The 23,945-nt window shown below is 49.2% G+C and overlaps 1 protein-coding gene across 1 annotated transcript in view; it reads right to left on the reverse strand.

Moving 5' to 3' along the window:
* Window positions 1-23,945, reverse strand: part of STK36 (serine/threonine kinase 36) — a 112,651-nt gene that overhangs the window by 68,885 nt on the left and 19,821 nt on the right. The window contains exons 2-7 of the mRNA XM_069735263.1: window positions 21,840-21,924; window positions 11,428-11,568; window positions 8,982-9,059; window positions 6,836-6,966; window positions 1,515-1,764; window positions 704-797 (exon numbers count right to left, since the gene is read on the reverse strand). Coding sequence (XP_069591364.1) covers window positions 704-797; window positions 1,515-1,764; window positions 6,836-6,966; window positions 8,982-9,059; window positions 11,428-11,568; window positions 21,840-21,923 — 778 coding nt within the window. The 5' untranslated portion in view covers window position 21,924. The remainder of the gene's footprint in view (window positions 1-703; window positions 798-1,514; window positions 1,765-6,835; window positions 6,967-8,981; window positions 9,060-11,427; window positions 11,569-21,839; window positions 21,925-23,945) is intronic.

The following is a 23,945-nucleotide window of genomic DNA, read 5'->3' on the forward strand; positions in this document are numbered from 1 at the left end:
TCCACCTGTCCCCCCCCATTATTCCCCAGCCTCCCCTCTGTCAATCCCTGCACTGGCTCCCCATTACCCAGAGACTCCAGTACAAAACCCTAACCATGACATACAAAGCCATCCACAACCTGTCTCCTCCATACATCTGTGACCTCGTCTTCCGGTACTTTCCTACACGCAACCTCTGATCCTCACAAGATCTCCTACTCTACTCCCCTATTATCTCCTCTTCCCACAATCGCATACAAGATTTCTCTCGCGTATCACCCCTACTCTGGAACCCTCTACCACAACACATCAGACTCTCGCCTACCATCAAAACCTTCCTACCTCTTCCGACAAGCCTACAACCTGCAGTGAGCAAAGCTCATATATACACACATACATATCACACACACATATATATATACATACACCGTGCCTGAGGAAAACTTGCAAGATCGGTAATGTATCAAATACTTATTTTCCCCATTGTATGGCTTCATATAATGTATATGGGGGCATAAACTGTATATGGGGGTATATATTATGTATAGGGGTATATACTGTAAATCTGTCTGCTATGTCCAAACTTTATGGCGGGAGATGGTGTTCTGTAGAGAACCCGCTCATGTTACACAACCTCTGCAGAGTTACAAGCGCGTAAGATATAGAAACAGTCAGCAATGACAACAATCGTATGAACCCATTAGTGTTAATGAGGCCCGCTCACCTATCACTTGGTCTTTAATAAACGGATGTGCCAGTAGTCGGGGCCAAGAAAGTCTCAGGGCAGGATCCTTAGTGAGCAGTCCCTGGAGAAAGTCCTGAAGACAAAGCAACGGTCAACACGCCTCTACGGCAGAGTCGGCACCGCTCGTATCCAGAGTCACACATGTAACTACACAGAGTCGGCACCACTCGTATCCAGAGGTCACAAGTACCTACGGCAGAGGCGGCACCGCTCGTATCCAGAGGTCACAAGTACCTACGGCAGAGGCGGCACAGCTCGTATCCAGAGGTCACAAGTACCTACGGCAGAGGCGGCACAGCTTGTATCCAGAGGTCACAAGTACCTACGGCAGAGGCGGCACTGCTCGTATCCAGAGGTCACAAGTACCTACGGCAGAGGCGGCACCGCTCGTATCCAGAGGTCACAAGTACCTACGGCAGAGTCGGCACCGCTCGTATCCAGAGGTCACAAGTACCTACAGCAGAGTCGGCACAGCTCGTATCCAGAGGTCACAAGTACCTACGGCAGAGTCGGCATAGCTCGTATCCAGAGGTCACAAGTACCTACGGCAGAGGCGGCACAGCTCGTATCCAGAGGTCACAAGTACCTACGGCAGAGGCGGCACAGCTCGTATCCAGAGGTCACAAGTACCTACGGCAGAGGCGGCACAGCTCGTATCCAGAGGTCACAAGTACCTACGGCAGAGGCGGCACAGCTCGTATCCAGAGGTCACAAGTACCTACGGCAGAGGCGGCACAGCTCGTATCCAGAGGTCACAAGTACCTACGGCAGAGTCAGCACAGATTCTCACCTTCAGCTCAGCAGAGACCCCCCGAGGCCATCGCACGGGCTGCTGGGTGATGATGCTGACCAGCTGAAATATGCTGTGCGTGTAGAAAGGTGGGGTCCCCACAAGGAGCTCATACACGATGCAGCCAAGAGCCCACAGGTCCGAGCGATGATCATAAGGCCGCTCCAACACCAGCTCCGGTGACATGTACAGAGGGGTCCCCTTAATAGAGCGGACCATCAGCGTGTCCAGACTCAATTCTCGAGCAAAACTGGAAGAAAGTGGGAGAATAAAAGGTGAAAAGAAAATGGTAAGTGTATGAGTGTAACAAAAAGGTGACTGTCCTGAGAAGAGGTGCCCCCATCCACAGAACCACGGAGCCCTCCATAATAAAAGCAGTGTGCCCCAAACACATACAAAGGACTACAACACCCCCCCCACAGGCAATGTGCCCCCTACAAATACACCAGACCACGGAGCCCCCCTAATAAAGACAGTATGCCCCCCCACACATACACAGAAGCACATCACCCCTACTACAGGCAGTGTGCCCCCCATGCATACACAGGACAACAGCACCCCCAATACAGGTAGGGTGCCCCCCGCACATACATAGGACCACAGCACCCCCATTACAGGCAGAGTGCCCCCCACACATACACAGGATCAAGGCACCCCCAATACAGGCAGTGTGCCTGCTACACAATAATAATTTTTATTTCTATAGCGCCAACATACTGTGGGGGAAATAAGTATTGGATCCCTTGCTGATTTTGTAAGTTTGCCCACTAACAGACATGAACAGTCTATAATTTTAAGGGTAGGTTAATTTTAACATTGAGAGATAGAATATTAAAAATAAAATCCAGAAAATCACATGGTATAAATCATATAAATGTATTTGCATTTTGCAGTGAGAAATAAGTATTTGATCCCCGACCAACCATTAAGAGTTCTGGCTCCTACAGGCCAGCTAAACGCTCCTAACCAACTCGTTACCTGCATTGAAGACAGCCTAGACCTAGAAGAAGACCCAAGAAGGTCGAAACGCGTAGTCAGCACGCATAAATCCCCCTGTGTATATTAAGGACTTCTGCTATATGGATTATTTTAAAGATGAAAGAATAAAATGGTTTTTAATTGCCTAGTAGGAAAGATTCGCTGGAATTTTCTGTTGTATATTGCGGCTAAAATTTGAGGACAGCATGATCCCTGCCTCCTAAATTCCCAGCCACCTTTACTTCCTCTACTATCTCCTCCCTGATCATAAGAATTAAGTCCAAGATTGCAGTTCCTCTTGTTCTCTCTTCTACCTTTTGAAAGATAAAGTTGTCAGCAAGAGAAGATAAGAATTCTCTGGACCCATTACTTTTGCCTGAGAGAGATTCCCATCAAATATCTGAACAGCTAAAATCTCCCATGATCACTATGTTGTACTTTTTTGAAAACAGAGATATCAGATGTAAAAGGAGTTCATCCATATCTTCAGTCTGCCCAGGTGACCTATAGTAAACACCTACAATAGTGTCCTTTCTGTTCTTTTCTCCTTGAATTCTTACCCAAACACTTTCTACAGAGCTACCAGTCTCTAGAGCTTGGATGTCTGTGGAGATTTAAGTTTTCCCAACATACAACGCAACACCTCCTCCCTTCTTGTTAATCCTGTCTCTAATAACCCTAAGTTGTAGCCTTCAATGTTTGTTTTCCAATCACGCATATCATCCCACGAAGTTTCAGTGATGCCTATGACATATCGCTCTTCCTGTGTCAGCAGCTCCAATCCTCCTTATTTCCCATGCTCTGTGCATTTGTATAGACACATTTTAGTTTGCAGCCGGCTTCTTTTCTTCTTCCTTTCCACTTCTAATAGCAAAGTTCCTTTCTTGCTGTGTTATTTGTTCCTACGTGTATTAGCAGACATGTGTAGTTGTCTGGAGCACTGAAGAGTCTTGATACCCCATCAGACACATCTTTGATTTGGGCACCTGGGAACCAGCACACTTCTGGTGATTTAATGTCCGGTCGGCGGATAGCGGCTTCTGTTCTCCTTTCACGAGGTTCCTGATGTCTGACACCCCTGGTTCTTTGTGGGTAAAGCACTTTTTGATGCACATCTTCATGGTTGTCCTGCGTGAGAGCCTGGTGGCGGTTCTTCAGCGGTGCGGGTGCTCACTGCCTCCACACCCTTCTGATTCTTTGGTCACATGCTTACATTTCTCTTCTTCTGCAGGTACATTGAAAGCTGCTTCTCTGCCAACATTCTGAAGAGATTTTTCTACTCTGTCACCATATTCTGAAGGAACGATGAAAAGTTCTTCTCTTGGAACATTCTGAAGAGATTGTTCTGCTGAGTCAGGAAATCTTCTGTGATGAGCTTCAGATTAGCTATTCTCTCCTGAAGACTTTGCACCGTTTCCTCTACAGTCACCAGTTTGCATTTCTGGCATGTAGAGCTAGTCTTTTCCTCTGGTCTGTAGCGCACACTGCAGCACTATACTGGTAATCTCCTTCTCCATATTGAGCCATACCACCAAGCAGCTCGATCCAGGTACACCCAAAGATCCAGGTACACCCAAAGATCCTCAGACTCGCGGCGACTCTTCGCACAATGCACCAGGAATATGCAAATCATCTCCCACATCCTTCTTGCGCGACTGGTTTATAGACAGAAAGTGAGCCGGATGCAGTGCAGGAGGAAGGAGAATGCATGACATTAGGGGATTGGGAGGAAATTTCCTGTGGGATACGGTCATTTTTTTCTTTATAATAGGTGGTCAGATGATTAGCGCTGAGGTCGGTGGTCGGGGCCTGCACTCTTGGATAGAGGAGACAGTGAAGAATAGTGGTTTAGGGATATTGGACAGTGAGGCGACGAGGGTGCTGAGATAGGTTTGTTAGGAGGTGCAGGCAGAGTTGCGTGTTTTAAGCATAAACTGACAATGGATATGAAATCTTCGGCCAGAATGGGTTTTCTCCAGACACTGGGCGCACCGCTGTAGGATGTGTTTGCAACGTGTGGTGCTAGGGTTGTTGCCACCTGTGTCGAGATGTTCTAATTGTAGGAGGTGCAGCTTCATCCAGGACACGCTGCAGCCTTTCATTATAATGTTTCACTGTCAGGACAGGAGAGGCAGGAGATTGGGGTCAATGATGACTGCACATTCTTCCTACGTTTCTGGGTGTTAATGGCCTGTATATTTCTACAAGAGTGGTGTCCTGCATGGGGTGAAAGTTACTGACAGAGAATGAAAGAAGGTTGTGGCCATAAAGTGGGCAATGGGAGTTTGTAAAGTCATGCACTGTGCAGAGCAGAGAGGAGACTAGGTTCAGCATATTTCCATCTTCATACGTGGGAGAGTTAGTAAGTATGTGAAAGGCCAAGAGAGGAGCTTAGAGACAAAAGCGGAGTGGCAGAGGGGGAGAGAGGAGCGAGGGGATCACCAATTGGGATGTTAAAGTCCCCCATGATGAGGATGGCAATGTCACAAGACAAAGTTAGAAAGCAAGGTGGCAAAGTGACCAAGGAACTGAAGGGAAGAGCCTGGAGGGCGATTCATAACCGTCACTTGCAGGGACGAGGGCTGGTGGAGTCTGACAGTGAGGTCCTCAAAAGAAGGGAAGATAAGGAGCCGGCCAACACCTCCACTGATCTGTTGTCACGTCTCGAGGAAAGAGAAAAGTGTAAGCCACCATATGAGAGAGCAGCGGCGGTGGTGTCAGACGGCTCGACCCAGGTTTCAGTAAGAGCCAGAAGGTTAAGAGAATTTTAAAGGGAAAAGTCATGGATGTAGGAGAGTATGTTACACTGACCGTGAGATCCAAAAGGCCCAATTAAAAGAGAGACAGAAGGCATGCAAGCAACATTAATGAGATTTTCAGAGTTTCTGAGTGTAGCAGGGGAAGTGATAGTCTTACACACATACAGAAACACACAGCCCCCAATAGAGGCAGTGTACCCCCCCACCCATACACAGGACCACACAGCCCCCAATAGAGGCAGTGTACCCCCCACACACAGGACCACACAGCCCCCAATAGAGGCAGTGTACCCTCCACACATACACAGAACCACACAGACCCCAATAGAGGCAGTGTACCCCCCACACATACACAGAACCACACAGACCCCAATAGAGGCAGTGTACCCCCCCCACATACACAGGACCACACAGCCCCCAATAGAGGCAGTGTACCCCCCACACACAGGACCACACAGCCCCCAATAGAGGCAGTGTACCCCCCCACACACATACACAGAACCACACAGACCCCAATAGAGGCAGTGTACCCCCCACACACACACAGGACCACACAGCCCCCAATAGAGGCAGTGTACCCCCCACACATACACAGAACCACACAGACCCCAATAGAGGCAGTGTACCCCCCCACACATACACAGAACCACACAGACCCCAATAGAGGCAGTGTACCCCCCTCACACACAGAACCACACAGTCCCCAATAGAGGCAGTGTACCCCCCACACACATACACAGGACCACACAGCCCCCAATAGAGGCAGTGTACCCCCCCCACACATACACAGGACCACACAGACCCCAACAGAGGCAGTGTACCCCCCCTCACACAGATACACAGGACCACAGAGCCCCCAATAGAGGAAGTGTACCCCCCACACAGAACTAATAGAGGCAGTGTACCCCCCACACATACACAAACACACAGACCCCAATAGAGGCAGTGTACCCCCCACACATACACAGAACCACACAGACCCCAATAGAGGCAGTGTACCCCCCACACATACACAGGACCACACAGCCCCCAATAGAGGCAGTGTACCCCCCTCACACACATACACAGGACCACACAGACCCCAATAGAGGCAGTGTACCCCCCCACACACATACACAGGACCACACAGACCCCAATAGAGGCAGTGTACCCCCCCACCCATACACAGAACCACACAGACCCCAATAGAGGCAGTGTACCCCCCCACCCATACACAGGACCACACAGCCCCCAATAGAGGCAGTGTACCCACCCCACCCATACACAGAACCACACAGACCCCAATAGAGGCAGTGTACCCCCCCACCCATACACAGGACCACACAGCCCCCAATAGAGGCAGTGTACCCCCCCCACCCATACACAGAACCACACAGACCCCAATAGAGGCAGTGTACCCCCCCACACATATATAGGAGCACACCACCACCCCCAATACAGGCAGTGTGCCCCTCATATACACAGGACCACAGCACCCCCCAATACCGGCATTGTATACAGGCAGCGTGCCTCCTGTACATAGCTGTTGCCCCTCACCCATCCTGTGCACACAATATGGAGGTTCTGATCATTTTCTTGATTCACCCAAAATCGCAGAGCTTCACCGTCCCGTCCTTCCCCAGTAAGATGTTCTGCGGCTTCATGTCCCGATGCAGGATCCGGTGAGAATGCAGATAGTACAGGGCGGACACCAGCTGGGCCGAGACCTCCTTCACCTATGGGGGAGGAGAGCAGTCACCCCAACATCATAGGCCCCCAATATACCACGTCACTCATCTATGGGGGAGGAAAGCAGTCACCCCAACATCATAGGCCCCCAATATACCACGTCACTCATCTATGGGGGAGGAGAGCAGTCACCCCAACATCATAGGCCCCCAATATACCACGTCACTCATCTATGGGGAGGAGAGCAGTCACCCCAACATCATAGGCCCCCAATATACCACGTCACTCATCTATGGGGAGGAGAGCAGTCACCCCAACATCATAGGCCCCCAATATACCACGTCACTCATCTATGGGGAGGAGAGCAGTCACCCCAATATCATAGGCCCCCAATATACCACGTCACTCATCTATGGGGGAGGAGAGCAGTCACCCCAATATCATAGGCCCCCAATATACCACGTCACTCATCTATGGGGGAGGAGAGCAGTCACCCCAACATCATAGACCCCCAATATACCACGTCACTCATCTATGGGAGAGGAGAGCAGTCACCCCAACATCAATGGCCCCCAATATACCACGTCACTCATCTATGGGGGAGGAGAGCAGTCACCCCAACATCATAGGCCCCCAATATACCACGTCACTCATCTATGGGGAGGAGAGCAGTCACCCCAACATCATAGGCCTCCAATATACCACGTCACTCATCTATGGGGAGGAGAGCAGTCACCCCAACATCATAGACCCCCAATATATCACGTCACTCATCTATGGGGGAGGAGAGCAGTCACCCCAACATCATAGGCCCCCAATATACCACGTCACTCATCTATGGGGGAGGAGAGCAGTCACCCCAACATCATAGACCCCCAATATACCACGTCACTCATCTATGGGAGAGGAGAGCAGTCACCCCAACATCATAGGCCCCCAATATACCACGTCACTCATCTATGGGGGAGGAGAGCAGTCACCCCAATATCATAGGCCCCCAATATACCACGTCACTCATCTATGGGGGAGGAGAGCAGTCACCCCAACATCATAGACCCCCAATATACCACGTCACTCATCTATGGGAGAGGAGAGCAGTCACCCCAACATCAATGGCCCCCAATATACCACGTCACTCATCTATGGGGGAGGAGAGCAGTCACCCCAACATCATAGGCCCCCAATATACCACGTCACTCATCTATGGGGAGGAGAGCAGTCACCCCAACATCATAGACCCCCAATATACCACGTCACTCATCTATGGGGGAGGAGAGCAGTCACCCCAACATCATAGGCCCCCAATATACCACGTCACTCATCTATGGGGGAGGAGAGCAGTCACCCCAACATCATAGGCCCCCAATATACCACGTCACTCATCTATGGGGAGGAGAGCAGTCACCCCAATATCATAGGCCCCCAATATACCACGTCACTCATCTATGGGGGAGGAGAGCAGTCACCCCAACATCATAGACCCCCAATATACCACGTCACTCATCTATGGGGGAGGAGAGCAGTCACCCCAACATCATAGGCCCCCAATATACCACGTCACTCATCTATGGGGAGGAGAGCAGTCACCCCAATATCATAGGCCCCCAATATACCACGTCACTCATCTATGGGGAGGAGAGCAGTCACCCCAATATCATAGGCCCCCAATATACCACGTCACTCATCTATGGGGGAGGAGAGCAGTCACCCCAACATCATGGGCCCCCAATATGCCACACGTTACGCAGCTGCGGGGTGGGTCACAGTCACCCCAACATCAGAGCCTCAAATGTCTCTGACCTGTGGGGGGAGGACACAGAGGTCCCTTATAGATTAGTGGAGGGTCTGTTATTTTGACAGCGGATTCATTACTGGACTCTGGATGTGGTGATACCCCCCTTACATGTTTGACGTGGTCTTTAGCCCACCACTGGACAAAGATCTGATGTTTAACACTACGAGGACCGCAGGCGGACTATTTCAGGGACGATACCGCATGTAATTCACATAAGGGAGTGAATATTTGCGTCCAGTGATCACTTTCTGGAGCATGAATACTTACCAAATCTTCAGACAGACTCCCATCATCCTCCAAAATCTGGAACAGTTCTCCTTCCGCGTATTCTGTGACCACGACGACCTAAATAGGAATCAGAAAGAAAAATGAAGACTTTTGGTCCTCACCTTAGATCTGTCACGTGGTCTTCATGGGGGGACACAGAAACCACAGGATAGTCTGCTGCCACCTGGAGGCTGACACGATTCTTACACCCTAAAAGCAAACTGTACCTCACCTGCTAACATCAGGCCGCCTCAGTCTTGTGAAAAGTAGTTTAATAAGTCAAAAGAATTAAAGCATGAAAAAAATAATCCCACTACACCCCGAGAGAATGTAAAGGTACCCCCGACCGGGCAACCAAGGGTGGGTGCTGTGCTCCCCAATGTAGACTGAGATTTCATGGAGAGTACTTCCTTAGGGAACACGTGGGACGTCCCAATGATGTTTCTGGGGTGGGAATAAACTAAACATTAAAATGTAACCACAGAAGCAGCCGCCTGAGCAATGGCAGCCTGGGCAGCCGACTGCAGTATTTTCCTCCCAAGGTTTGCATGTGGACCCTGTAAAACTGATGACCGAGTAGCTGCCTGCTGACGAACAGCCCAGGAAGCTGCCACCGTCCTTAATCCTGAAAGGGAGAACACGGATCTATAGGCCTCAATAATGGCCATTCTAATACAGAAGGAGCAAACACCTCTACGAGGGCCTCCAGGAAGACAAATCAGGAGTAGAGCGATGACCGCTAAATAGTGCAGCTCCACCCAGACGGCATCCGACTTGTGCAAGGCTCTGAAGGCAGTGGGCAAAAGGAGGGCAAGACCATCTCCTCATTAAGGGGAAAAGCTGGAACCACTCTAGAGAAGAAGGAACCTCAACACCACCTTGTCCTGGTGCCCGCCAGGAGACAGCTGTCAGGTCCAATACCGCATGGATGGAGGTGACGGCCATAAGACAAGCTGTAGAATAAGTAAGATGCAGAGGAGAGATTTCCTTAATGGGATCAAAAAGGGGAGAATGAAAAGCTTCAAAAACGAGGTTAAGATCTCAAGGATCAATGGGAGCCCGATACAGTGATCTAACATGCACCTACCCCTGATGAAAAGTCCTGACCTGTGGCTTAGAAGATAGACTTCCACAATAGAATCGCAAGAACAGAGACCTGTCCTTTGTGGGAGCCGAGCGCCAGCACAGACTCCACACCAGAAAAGGCCATTAGCGCAAAGTACGTAAACTCACATCAATGGAAGTAGGCAATGATAGCAAGCAGGGCTTATGTGCCTTAATCATAGCCATTTGGATGACTGGCTCTGACACTCCTGCTGCTCTCAGAAACGCGGCTTTAACAGCCATGCTATTGAACTGAGCGACTAGAAATTCTGATGGAACATCGAATCCTGAGAAAGAAGATCTGGGCGGTCTGGGAGAGTCCATGGAACATCTGCCAGGAGGTTTATCACGTCCACATAAGTTCTTCGAGGCCAGTCTGGTGTGATGAGGGTGGCTGGAATCCACTCTGCCTTGGTTTCCTTGAGAAATTCTAGCCCTTCGCTAGAAGAGGAAAAAGGTAAGGCAGATTGGGACCAAGGAATTGCCAAACCTGACAGATTTGAGTACCTTACAGTTTAGCCTGGATGCTATCAGATCGACATCCGGAGTGCCCCACCAAAGACAGATCTGCCCGAATAATTCCAGATGAAGTGCCCATGCTCCTGCGGCTACTCGCTGGCAACTTGACAAGTCCGATTCCCATTTGTCTAACCCAGGTATGTGAACAGCCGAGATTATTGGAAGTCTGCTCTCTGCCCACTCCAAATCTGACCTCTGACATGGAGAGAAGACACCATGTCCCACCGCAGTGGCATTATCAGACTGAATCTGAACTGGCAAAAGCTGCAAATGGAGAAGCGCCAAGCAGACATCTCCAACACACTGACCGGGAGAAGCCTCTCCTGATTGTTCCAGGACCCCTGGACGGACACGTGCAGGAAGACTGCCCCCACAACCGAGGAGACTGGCGTCCGTTGTCAGGACCTGCCACTGATAAGCGTGAAAAGAATGACCCCTGGTTAACAGGGGATTGCTAACCACTATCTGAGAGACTTGCGGAAGTGAATGGTGAACGGAACAATCCAGCAACTGCACCCACTTGTTCCAACTGGCTACACTGACATTCTGACAAGGTCTCGCATGAAACTATGCAAACGGAAATCGGCCAAGAGTGTGACATCTGGAGGAGACCGCCATATACTGACAGCCAAGAGAGTGATGTCTGCAGGAGACATACATACTGCATGCAGAGAGAGTGATCAGAGACCCACAAGAGTGTGACCTTCACAAAAGACTGCCCCCCATAATAAAAGAACATGACTTCCAGAGGAGAGCCCCACACTGAAGGTCAAGTCATGGCACTGATATATCTGCTACCCTCCCGGATCACAGATTCACTCACCTCTCTCTCCGTCTCGCAACTGTCCAGCATCCGCACAATATTGGGATGTCGCAGATCTCTCATTATCTGGATCTCTCGTTTCAGACCTCTCAGCTCTTTCTCAGAACGCCCAACCTTAGGGATGAACTTCAAGGCCACGACCTGCGCAAGGGAAGGAGATGACATAAAAAAGAGCCCAATGGGGCAAATAAGCAGTACAAAAAGGGAAAAATACCAGCAAAATATACAGCGATGGTCCATTTATAGGGCGGCATGCAGTGCCCTTTGGTCTCCCATGATGGTGTATTATGGCATCCAAATAGTTCAACTTTGGTCTCATCTGACCAGACTACGTTCTCCCAGTATTTCACGGGCTTGTCTAAATGTTGAGCAAACTGTAAACGTGCTTCAACTTGCTTTTTGTTCAGTAATGGAGTCTTGTGTGGCGAGCGTGCATACAGGTCATGGAGGTTGCATGGTGAGCATTCATACAGGTCATGGAGGTTGCGTGGTGAGCATTCATACAGGTCATGGAGGTTGCATGGTGAGCATTCATACAGGTCATGGAGGTGCGTGGTGAGCATTCATACAGGTCATGGAGGTTGCATGGTGAGCATTCATACAGGTCATGGAAGTTGCATGGTGCACATTCATACAGGTCATGGAGGTTGCGTGGTGAGCATTCATACAGGTCATGGAGGTGCGTGGTGAGCATTCATACAGGTCATGGAGGTGCGTGGTGAGCATTCATACAGGTCATGGAGGTTGCATGGTGAGCATTCATACAGGTCATGGAGGTGCGTGGTGAGCATTCATACAGGTCATGGAGGTTGCGTGGTGAGCGTGCATACAGGTCATGGAGGATGCATGGTGCACATTCATACAGGTCATGGAGGATGCGTGGTGCACATTCATACAGGTCATGGAGGTTGAGTGGTGCACATTCATACAGGTCATGGAGGTGCGTGGTGAGCATTCATACAGGTCATGGAGGTTGCATGGTGAGCATTCATACAGGTCATGGAGGTTGCGTGGTGCACATTCATACAGGTCATGGAGGTGCATGGTGCACATTCATACAGGTCATGGAGGATGCGTGCTGCACATTCATACAGGTCATGGAGGTTGCATGGTGCACATTCATACAGGTCATGGAGGTTGCGTGGTGCACATTCATACAGGTCATGGAGGATGCGTGCTGCACATTCATACAGGTCATGGAGGTTGCATGGTGCACATTCATACAGGTCATGGAGGTTGCGTGGTGAGCATTCATACAGGTCATGGAGGTTGCGTGGTGCACATTCATACAGGTCATGGAGGATGCGTGCTGCACATTCATACAGGTCATGGAGGTTGCATGGTGCACATTCATACAGGTCATGGAGGTTGCGTGGTGAGCATTCATACAGGTCATGGAGGTTGCGTGGTGAGCATTCATACAGGTCATGGAGGTTGCGTGGTGAACATTCATACAGGTCATGGAGGTTGCATGGTGCACATTCATACAGGTCATGGAGGTTGCATGGTGCACATTCATACAGGTCATGGAGGTGCATGGTGCACATTCATACAGGTCATGGAGGTTGCATGGTGCACATTCATACAGGTCATGGAGGTTGCGTGGTGAGCATTCATACAGGTCATGGAGGTTGCGTGGTGAGCATTCATACAGGTCATGGAGGATGCATGGTGCACATTCATACAGGTCATGGAGGATGCATGGTGCACATTCATACAGGTTATGGAGGTTGCGTGGTGCACATTCATACAGGTCATGGAGGTTGCATGGTGCACATTCATACAGGTCATGGAGGTTGCGTGGTGAGCATTCATACAGGTCATGGAGGTTGCATGGTGCACATTCATACAGGTCATGGAGGTTGAGTGGTGCACATTCATACAGGTCATGGAGGTGCGTGGTGAGCATTCATACAGGTCATGGAGGTTGCATGGTGAGCATTCATACAGGTCATGGAGGTTGCGTGGTGCACATTCATACAGGTCATGGAGGTTGCGTGCTGCACATTCATACAGGTCATGGAGGTTGCATGGTGCACATTCATACAGGTCATGGAGGTTGCGTGGTGAGCATTCATACAGGTCATGGAGGTTGCGTGGTGAGCATTCATACAGGTCATGGAGGTTGCGTGGTGAACATTCATACAGGTCATGGAGGTTGCATGGTGCACATTCATACAGGTCATGGAGGTTGCATGGTGCACATTCATACAGGTCATGGAGGTGCATGGTGCACATTCATACAGGTCATGGAGGTGCATGGTGCACATTCATACAGGTCATGGAGGTTGCATGGTGCACATTCATACAGGTCATGGAGGTGCATGGTGCACATTCATACAGGTCATGGAGGTTGCATGGTGCACATTCATACAGGTCATGGAGGTTGCATGGTGAACATTCATACAGGTCATGGAGGTTGCGTGGTGAGCATTCATACAGGTCATGGAGGTTGCATGGTGCACATTCATACAGGTCATGGAGGTTGCATGGTGAACATTCATACAGGTCATGGAGGTTGCGTGGTGAGCATTCATACAGGTCATGGAGGTTGCATGGTGCACATTCATACAGGTCATGGAGGATGCGTGGTGCACATTCATACAGGTCATGGAGGTTGCATGGTGAACATTCATACAGGTCATGGAGGTTGCATGGTGCACATTCATACAGGTCATGGAGGTTGCATGGTGCACATTCATACAGGTCATGGAGGTTGCGTGGTGAGCATTCATACAGGTCATGGAGGTTGCGTGGTGAGCATTCATACAGGTCATGGAGGTTGCATGGTGAGCATTCATACAGGTCATGGAGGTGCGTGGTGAACATTCATACAGGTCATGGAGGTTGCATGGTGCACATTCATACAGGTCATGGAGGTGCGTGGTGAGCATTCATACAAGTCATGGAGGTTGCATGGTGCACATTCATACAGGTCATGGAGGTTGCATGGTGCACATTCATACAGGTCATGGAGGTTGCATGGTGCACATTCATACAGGTCATGGAGGTGCATGGTGAACATACATACAGGTCATGGAGGTTGCGTGGTGCGCATTCATACAGGTCATGGAGGTTGCATGGTGAACATTCATACAGGTCATGGAGGTTGCATGGTGCACATTCATACAGGTCATGGAGGTTGCATGGTGCACATTCATACAGGTCATGGAGGTTGAGTGGTGCACATTCATACAGGTCATGGAGGTTGCATGGTGAGCATTCATACAGGTCATGGAGGTTGCATGGTGCACATTCATACAGGTCATGGAGGTTGCATGGTGCACATTCATACAGGTCATGGAGGATGCGTGGTGCACATTCATACAGGTCATGGAGGTTGCGTGGTGAGCATTCATACAGGTCAGGGAGGTTGCATGGTGAACATTCATACAGGTCATGGAGGTTGCGTGGTGAACATTCATACAGGTCATGGAGGTTGCGTGGTGCACATTCATACAGGTCATGTAGGTTGCATGGTGCACATTCATACAGGTCATGGAGGTTGCGTGGTGAGCATTCATACAGGTCATGGAGGTTGCATGGTGCACATTCATACAGGTCATGGAGGATGCATGGTGCACATTCATACAGGTCATGGAGGTTGCATGGTGAGCATTCATACAGGTCATGTAGGTTGCATGGTGCACATTCATACAGGTCATGGAGGATGCATGGTGCACATTCATACAGGTCATGGAGGTTGCATGGTGCACATTCATACAGGTCATGTAGGTTGCATGGTGCACATTCATACAGGTCATGGAGGATGCGTGGTGAACATTCATACAGGTCATGGAGGTTGCATGGTGCACATTCATACAGGTCATGGAGGTTGCGTGGTGAACATTCATACAGGTCATGGAGGTTGCGTGGTGCACATTCATACAGGTCATGTAGGTTGCATGGTGCACATTCATACAGGTCATGGAGGTTGCGTGGTGAACATTCATACAGGTCATGGAGGTTGCGTGGTGAACATTCATACAGGTCATGGAGGTTGCATGGTGCACATTCATACAGGTCATGGAGGTGCATGGTGCACATTCATACAGGTCATGGAGGTTGCATGGTGCACATTCATACAGGTCATGGAGGTGCATGGTGCACATTCATACAGGTCATGGAGGTTGCATGGTGCACATTCATACAGGTCATGGAGGTTGCGTGGTGAGCATTCATACAGGTCATGGAGGTTGCGTGGTGAGCATTCATACAGGTCATGGAGGATGCATGGTGCACATTCATACAGGTCATGGAGGATGCATGGTGCACATTCATACAGGTTATGGAGGTTGCGTGGTGCACATTCATACAGGTCATGGAGGTTGCATGGTGCACATTCATACAGGTCATGGAGGTTGCGTGGTGAGCATTCATACAGGTCATGGAGGTTGCATGGTGCACATTCATACAGGTCATGGAGGTTGAGTGGTGCACATTCATACAGGTCATGGAGGTGCGTGGTGAGCATTCATACAGGTCATGGAGGTTGCATGGTGAGCATTCATACAGGTCATGGAGGTTGCGTGGTGCACATTCATACAGGTCATGGAGGTTGCGTGCTGCACATTCATACAGGTCATGGAGGTTGCATGGTGCACATTCATACAGGTCATGGAGGTTGCGTGGTGAGCATTCATACAGGTCATGGAGGTTGCGTGGTGAGCATTCATACAGGTCATGGAGGTTGCGTGGTGAACATTCATACAGGTCATGGAGGTTGCATGGTGCACATTCATACAGGTCATGGAGGTTGCATGGTGCACATTCATACAGGTCATGGAGGTGCATGGTGCACATTCATACAGGTCATGGAGGTGCATGGTGCACATTCATACAGGTCATGGAGGTTGCATGGTGCACATTCATACAGGTCATGGAGGTGCATGGTGCACATTCATACAGGTCATGGAGGTTGCATGGTGCACATTCATACAGGTCATGGAGGTTGCATGGTGAACATTCATACAGGTCATGGAGGTTGCGTGGTGAGCATTCATACAGGTCATGGAGGTTGCATGGTGCACATTCATACAGGTCATGGAGGTTGCATGGTGAACATTCATACAGGTCATGGAGGTTGCGTGGTGAGCATTCATACAGGTCATGGAGGTTGCATGGTGCACATTCATACAGGTCATGGAGGATGCGTGGTGCACATTCATACAGGTCATGGAGGTTGCATGGTGAACATTCATACAGGTCATGGAGGTTGCATGGTGCACATTCATACAGGTCATGGAGGTTGCATGGTGCACATTCATACAGGTCATGGAGGTTGCGTGGTGAGCATTCATACAGGTCATGGAGGTTGCGTGGTGAGCATTCATACAGGTCATGGAGGTTGCATGGTGAGCATTCATACAGGTCATGGAGGTGCGTGGTGAACATTCATACAGGTCATGGAGGTTGCATGGTGCACATTCATACAGGTCATGGAGGTGCGTGGTGAGCATTCATACAAGTCATGGAGGTTGCATGGTGCACATTCATACAGGTCATGGAGGTTGCATGGTGCACATTCATACAGGTCATGGAGGTTGCATGGTGCACATTCATACAGGTCATGGAGGTGCATGGTGAACATACATACAGGTCATGGAGGTTGCGTGGTGCGCATTCATACAGGTCATGGAGGTTGCATGGTGAACATTCATACAGGTCATGGAGGTTGCATGGTGCACATTCATACAGGTCATGGAGGTTGCATGGTGCACATTCATACAGGTCATGGAGGTTGAGTGGTGCACATTCATACAGGTCATGGAGGTTGCATGGTGAGCATTCATACAGGTCATGGAGGTTGCATGGTGCACATTCATACAGGTCATGGAGGTTGCATGGTGCACATTCATACAGGTCATGGAGGATGCGTGGTGCACATTCATACAGGTCATGGAGGTTGCGTGGTGAGCATTCATACAGGTCAGGGAGGTTGCATGGTGAACATTCATACAGGTCATGGAGGTTGCGTGGTGAACATTCATACAGGTCATGGAGGTTGCGTGGTGCACATTCATACAGGTCATGTAGGTTGCATGGTGCACATTCATACAGGTCATGGAGGTTGCGTGGTGAGCATTCATACAGGTCATGGAGGTTGCATGGTGCACATTCATACAGGTCATGGAGGATGCATGGTGCACATTCATACAGGTCATGGAGGTTGCATGGTGAGCATTCATACAGGTCATGTAGGTTGCATGGTGCACATTCATACAGGTCATGGAGGATGCATGGTGCACATTCATACAGGTCATGGAGGTTGCATGGTGCACATTCATACAGGTCATGTAGGTTGCATGGTGCACATTCATACAGGTCATGGAGGATGCGTGGTGAACATTCATACAGGTCATGGAGGTTGCATGGTGCACATTCATACAGGTCATGGAGGTTGCGTGGTGAACATTCATACAGGTCATGGAGGTTGCGTGGTGCACATTCATACAGGTCATGTAGGTTGCATGGTGCACATTCATACAGGTCATGGAGGTTGCGTGGTGAACATTCATACAGGTCATGGAGGTTGCGTGGTGAACATTCATACAGGTCATGGAGGTTGCATGGTGCACATTCATACAGGTCATGTAGGTTGCATGGTGCACATTCATACAGGTCATGGAGGTTGCGTGGTGAACATTCATACAGTTCATGGAGGTTGCGTGGTGAGCATTCATACAGGTCATGGAGGTTGCATGGTGCACATTCATACAGGTCATGGAGGATGCATGGTGCACATTCATACAGGTCATGGAGGATGCATGGTGAGCATTCATACAGGTCATGGAGGTTGCGTGCTGCACATTCATACAGGTCATGGAGGTTGAGTGGTGCACATTCATACAGGTCATGGAGGTTGCGTGGTGAACATTCATACAGGTCATGGAGGTTGCGTGGTGAACATTCATACAGGTCATGGAGGTTGCATGGTGCACATTCATACAGGTCATGGAGGTTGCGTGGTGCGCATTCATACAGGTCATGGAGGTTGCATGGTGAACATTCATACAGGTCATGGAGGTTGCGTGGTGAACATTCATACAGGTCATGGAGGTTGCATGGTGCACATTCATACAGGTCATGGAGGTTGCGTGGTGAGCATTCATACAGGTCATGGAGGTTGCATGGTGCACATTCATACAGGTCATGGAGGTTGCGTGGTGAGCATTCATACAGGTCATGGAGGATGCGTGGTGCACATTCATACAGCTCATGGAGGTTGCGTGGTGCACATTCATACAGGTCATGGAGGTTGCGTGGTGAGCATTCATACAGGTCATAGAGGTTGCGTGGTGCACATTCATACAGGTCATGGAGGTGCGTGGTGAGCATTCACACAGCTCATGGAGGTTGCATGGTGCACATTCATACAGGTCATGGAGGTTGCATGGTGCACATTCACACAGCTCATGGAGGTTGCATGGTGCACATTCACACAGCTCATGGAGGTTGCATGGTGCACATTCATACAGGTCATGGAGGTTGCGTGGTGAACATTCATACAGGTCATGGAGGTTGCATGGTGCACATTCATACAGGTCATGGAGGTGCGTGGTGAGCATTCACACAGCTCATGGAGGTTGCATGGTGCACATTCATACAGGTCATGGAGGTTGCATGGTGCACATTCATACAGGTCATGGAGGTTGCATGGTGCACATTCACACAGCTCATGGAGGTTGCATGGTGCACATTCATACAGGTCATGGAGGTTGCATGGTGCACATTCATACAGGTCATGGAGGTGCGTGGTGCACATTCATACAGGTCATGGAGGTGCGTGGTGCACATTCACACAGCTCATGGAGGTTGCATGGTGCACATTCATACAGGTCATGGAGGTTGCATGGTGCACATTCATACAGGTCATGGAGGTTGCATGGTGCACATTCATACAGGTCATGGAGGTTGCATGGTGCACATTCATACAGGTCATGGAGGTGCGTGGTGCACATTCATACAGGTCATGGAGGTTGCATGGTGCACATTCATACAGGTCATGGAGGTGCGTGGTGAGCATTCACACAGCTCATGGTGCACATTCATACAGGTCATGGAGGTGCGTGGTGAGCATTCACACAGCTCATGGTGCACATTCATACAGGTCATGGAGGTGCGTGGTGAGCATTCACACAGCTCATGGAGGTTGCATGGTGCACATTCATACAGGTCATGGAGGTTGCATGGTGCACATTCATACAGGTCATGGAGGTTGCATGGTGCACATTCATACAGGTCATGGAGGTGCGTGGTGAGCATTCACACAGCTCATGGTGCACATTCATACAGGTCATGGAGGTGCGTGGTGAGCATTCACACAGCTCATGGTGCACATTCATACAGGTCATGGAGGATGCGTGGTGCACATTCATATAGGTCATGGAGGTTGCATGGTGCACATTCATACAGGTCATGGAGGTTGCATGGTGCACATTCATACAGGTCATGGAGGATGCGTGGTGCACATTCATACAGGTCATGGAGGTTGCATGGTGAACATTCATACAGGTCATGGAGGTTGCATGGTGCACATTCATACAGGTCATGGAGGATGCATGGTGCACATTCATACAGGTCATGGAGGTTGCATGGTGCACATTCATACAGGTCATGGAGGATGCGTGGTGAGCATTCATACAGGTCATGGAGGATGCGTGGTGCACATTCATACAGGTCATGGAGGTTGCGTGGTGAACATTCATACAGGTCATGGAGGTTGCATGGTGCACATTCATACAGGTCATGGAGGTTGCATGGTGAGCATTCATACAGGTCATGGAGGATGCGTGGTGCACATTCATACAGGTCATGGAGGTTGCGTGGTGAACATTCATACAGGTCATGGAGGTTGCATGGTGCACATTCATACAGGTCATGGAGGTTGCATGGTGCACATTCATACAGGTCATGGAGGTTGCATGGTGCACATTCATACAGGTCATGGAGGTTGCATGGTGAGCATTCATACAGGTCATGGAGGATGCGTGGTGCACATTCATACAGGTCATGGAGGTTGCGTGGTGAACATTCATACAGGTCATGGAGGTTGCATGGTGCACATTCATACAGGTCATGGAGGTTGCATGGTGCACATTCATACAGGTCATGGAGGTTGCATGGTGAGCATTCATACAGGTCATGGAGGATGCGTGGTGCACATTCATACAGGTCATGGAGGTTGCATGGTGCACATTCATACAGGTCATGGAGGTTGCATGGTGCACATTCATACAGGTCATGGAGGTTGCATGGTGAGCATTCATACAGGTCATGGAGGATGCGTGGTGCACATTCATACAGGTCATGGAGGTTGCATGGTGCACATTCATACAGGTCATGCAGGATGCGTGGTGCACATTCATACAGGTCATGGAGGTTGCATGGTGCACATTCATACAGGTCATGGAGGTTGCATGGTGCACATTCATACAGGTCATGGAGGTTGCATGGTGCACATTCATACAGGTCATGGAGGTTGCATGGTGAGCATTCATACAGGTCATGGAGGATGCGTGGTGCACATTCATACAGGTCATGGAGGTTGCGTGGTGAACATTCATACAGGTCATGGAGGATGCGTGGTGCACATTCATACAGGTCATGGAGGTTGCATGGTGCACATTCATACAGGTCATGGAGGTTGCATGGTGCACATTCATACAGGTCATGGAGGTTGCATGGTGCACATTCATACAGGTCATGGAGGTTGCATGGTGCACATTCATACAGGTCATGGAGGTTGAGTGAATTAGTTTTCTGTGAAACAATTGTCCCTGCTGATTCCAGGTGTTCCGTAGTTCTACACAGGTGTCCTTGGCTGTTGGACAATTCTTCTAATACTTTTTACTTCTCTGTCTGAAATCTTGCAGGGAGCACCCGGTCGTGCCCACTTTATGTCGAAATGATGTTCTTTCCACTTCTAAATTATGGCCCAACAGCGCTCACTGGAAACTTTAGTAGTTTAGAAATTCTTCTGTAACCAATGCCATCAGGATGTTTTACAACTATAAGGTTGCAATGGTTTTACCCATCAGGAGATGCTTCTTGTGTGACACCTTTTTATAGGACATCAGGTGACCCAGCTGATATTTGTTACTATGTGCCAGGATTGCTTAATTACCGGTAGCTCTCAGTTGGTGTCAGAGCTTTCCAGGGTTTTTGCTCTTTTCTTGCTTCATGTGTTCAATACTTTTCCCTGTGTTATTTCATAATGACATAATTTATGAACATCGATGGTGATTTCTTTACCTGTGAGGATTGGATGGGTTGTTCCCGACTTCTGGGGAGAATTTCATGTCAATAGCACCTTTAGAAACAGATTTACTTAAGAAACTAACTTGTTGACTAAATCACTACTTATTTCACCCGCTTTATAGCATCACTATACAATATATAGTATATACCACCTCTCCACTGTGTTTTCTTCTGCCTTTATACACTCGGCCAAAAGACCCTTCTCCGATTAGTTCCAAAACGTGATACTTCTCCATACTGCAAGAAGACAGAGAAGGAAACACATCAGCCACTGCCCATGAATGATACACCCTCCAAGAGGGTTAACGCAAGCAAAAACAATGTCACCCTCTGAAATCATTTAATTTGGGTAAAAAACTAAAATAACCTACAAATATTTTAAAATGCTTTTCATTTTACCGGTCCCTACCAACTAAGATATGCAGTCGTTAGAACACATCTGGGTAAAAATTAACCATTATGATCGCAATTACAAATCCCGGTTATTTCTCATCCCTCTGTTTTCTTGGCAGCCTTCATGTGCAGACCATAGATCTACATCTTTGGACAGGAACGCCGATGACATGCCAGTGATGCTAAAGAACATGTACGTTTTCGGAGGTTCTTCATCACAACTGATGCTGAAGACAGTTTTCTTCATGGGAGCCGGTGTTTGTAGTGCTGTCACCACCAGACGGTTTGTGTCATTTGACACAGCAAACAAGGATAGAGAGATCAGTTCCTCGGACAGGTACCATAAGTGCATTTCATCTTCTTCATCGTGACATCTTACTCCAGGTTGGTCTGTTCCTTGGACAGGCAGATTTCCTCAAGCAAGTGGAAATCAATGCGTGGAGCTGATGGTGCTGAAGGTACCAGGAACCACAAGTCTATCTGGCTTCTGGTTGTTTGCCATACTGCAGTGCGAGCGGCTAGGTCTGATGTTTTATCATTAGAACCCCTGTGAAGGGAGTATGGAGTACAGGAACTGATGCAGAGAGTCAGTGCTTCCGACTTTCACCCTCAGTGCTGTAGTGCCCTGGCAATCTGGGGGAGGAGGAGCAGGATCAGAGGGCAGCACTGATTACTACTGAAGAAAACAAACTTTGGAAAGTAAGGACCACCCTAACCCTCCACCCACTGTACACAGCATACGTGTACAACAGACCCCTCCAGAACCAACAACCATACTATATATGTACAACGGGCCCCTCCAAACAGCAGAGACACCGCTCCCCCGGCACCAACAACCCTACTATATACGTACAACGTTCCCCTCCAGAAAGCAAAGCAACCGCTCCCCCGGCACCAACAACCCTACTATATACGTACAACGGGCCCCTCCAGACGGTAGAGCGCACGGCCCCCGCCAGAACCTACAACCCTACTATATACGTACAATGGGCCCCTCCAGACAGCAGAGCAACCGCTCCCCCGGCACCAACAACCCTACTGTCACGATTCACACCGTGACCGTCACCCCTACGTCACGGATCAGGGTGACTTTAGGCCAACAGACGGCTATCACATGTGCAGGGGGGGTTATCTTAGTTATCCCTCCACTGCTAACAATGTGATGAAACAACACACACAAGGCTATTGACCTCCTAGCTTACAGCAGGGGCTTATTCTAGGTATCCCACTGCTCTTCAACATACCACGAACTGCAGGGATTTATGTATATCCCACTTACAGTTCCACTTAACACTTGCAGCTCTCTGGCGCCCCCCTTACTCTCGTCAGATTAGGTACTGCACCCTGGGTAATTAGTCGCCAGACAGGCTGCCTGCTATGTACTGGCTATTGGGCACGCTGCAGCGACGCGATAAACTACTCCCACTCAGGCAGGAACAATAATAATTATTAACGCCGCAGTCGCTACAACATCACCCAAAAGCCTGCACACTATCGCTGCCACCAGCTTCGATTAAAGGGGTCCGAAGCTAACCCAACACAGTAGCGCAATTCCCTTCAGGAGACTTAGGGTACGTTATTAGAGCATGGAGAAAGAACTAGTATTAAATAATATACCCCACAAAATTTAGGCAGTGCTTTATCAAAATGTTTTACAAAGATGTTACAAATGAGACAATTGCAAATATGTACAAGGTAATTATAACATAAAGGGATTACAGGAGAAAAGATAACACTCACATGTTCTCAGAGCATTGCAGGCAACCAGGCTAGTGGAGCTCCCATACGTCCCAGTTCATTGGACGTGCTCCGGGCTCTCCAGGAAAAGACAAAAAGTGACTGCTGGGAGCCTGCCAGAAATTTAA

This window comes from Ranitomeya imitator, chromosome 7 (assembly GCF_032444005.1).
Source record: "Ranitomeya imitator isolate aRanImi1 chromosome 7, aRanImi1.pri, whole genome shotgun sequence".
Lineage (NCBI taxonomy): Eukaryota > Metazoa > Chordata > Amphibia > Anura > Dendrobatidae > Ranitomeya > Ranitomeya imitator.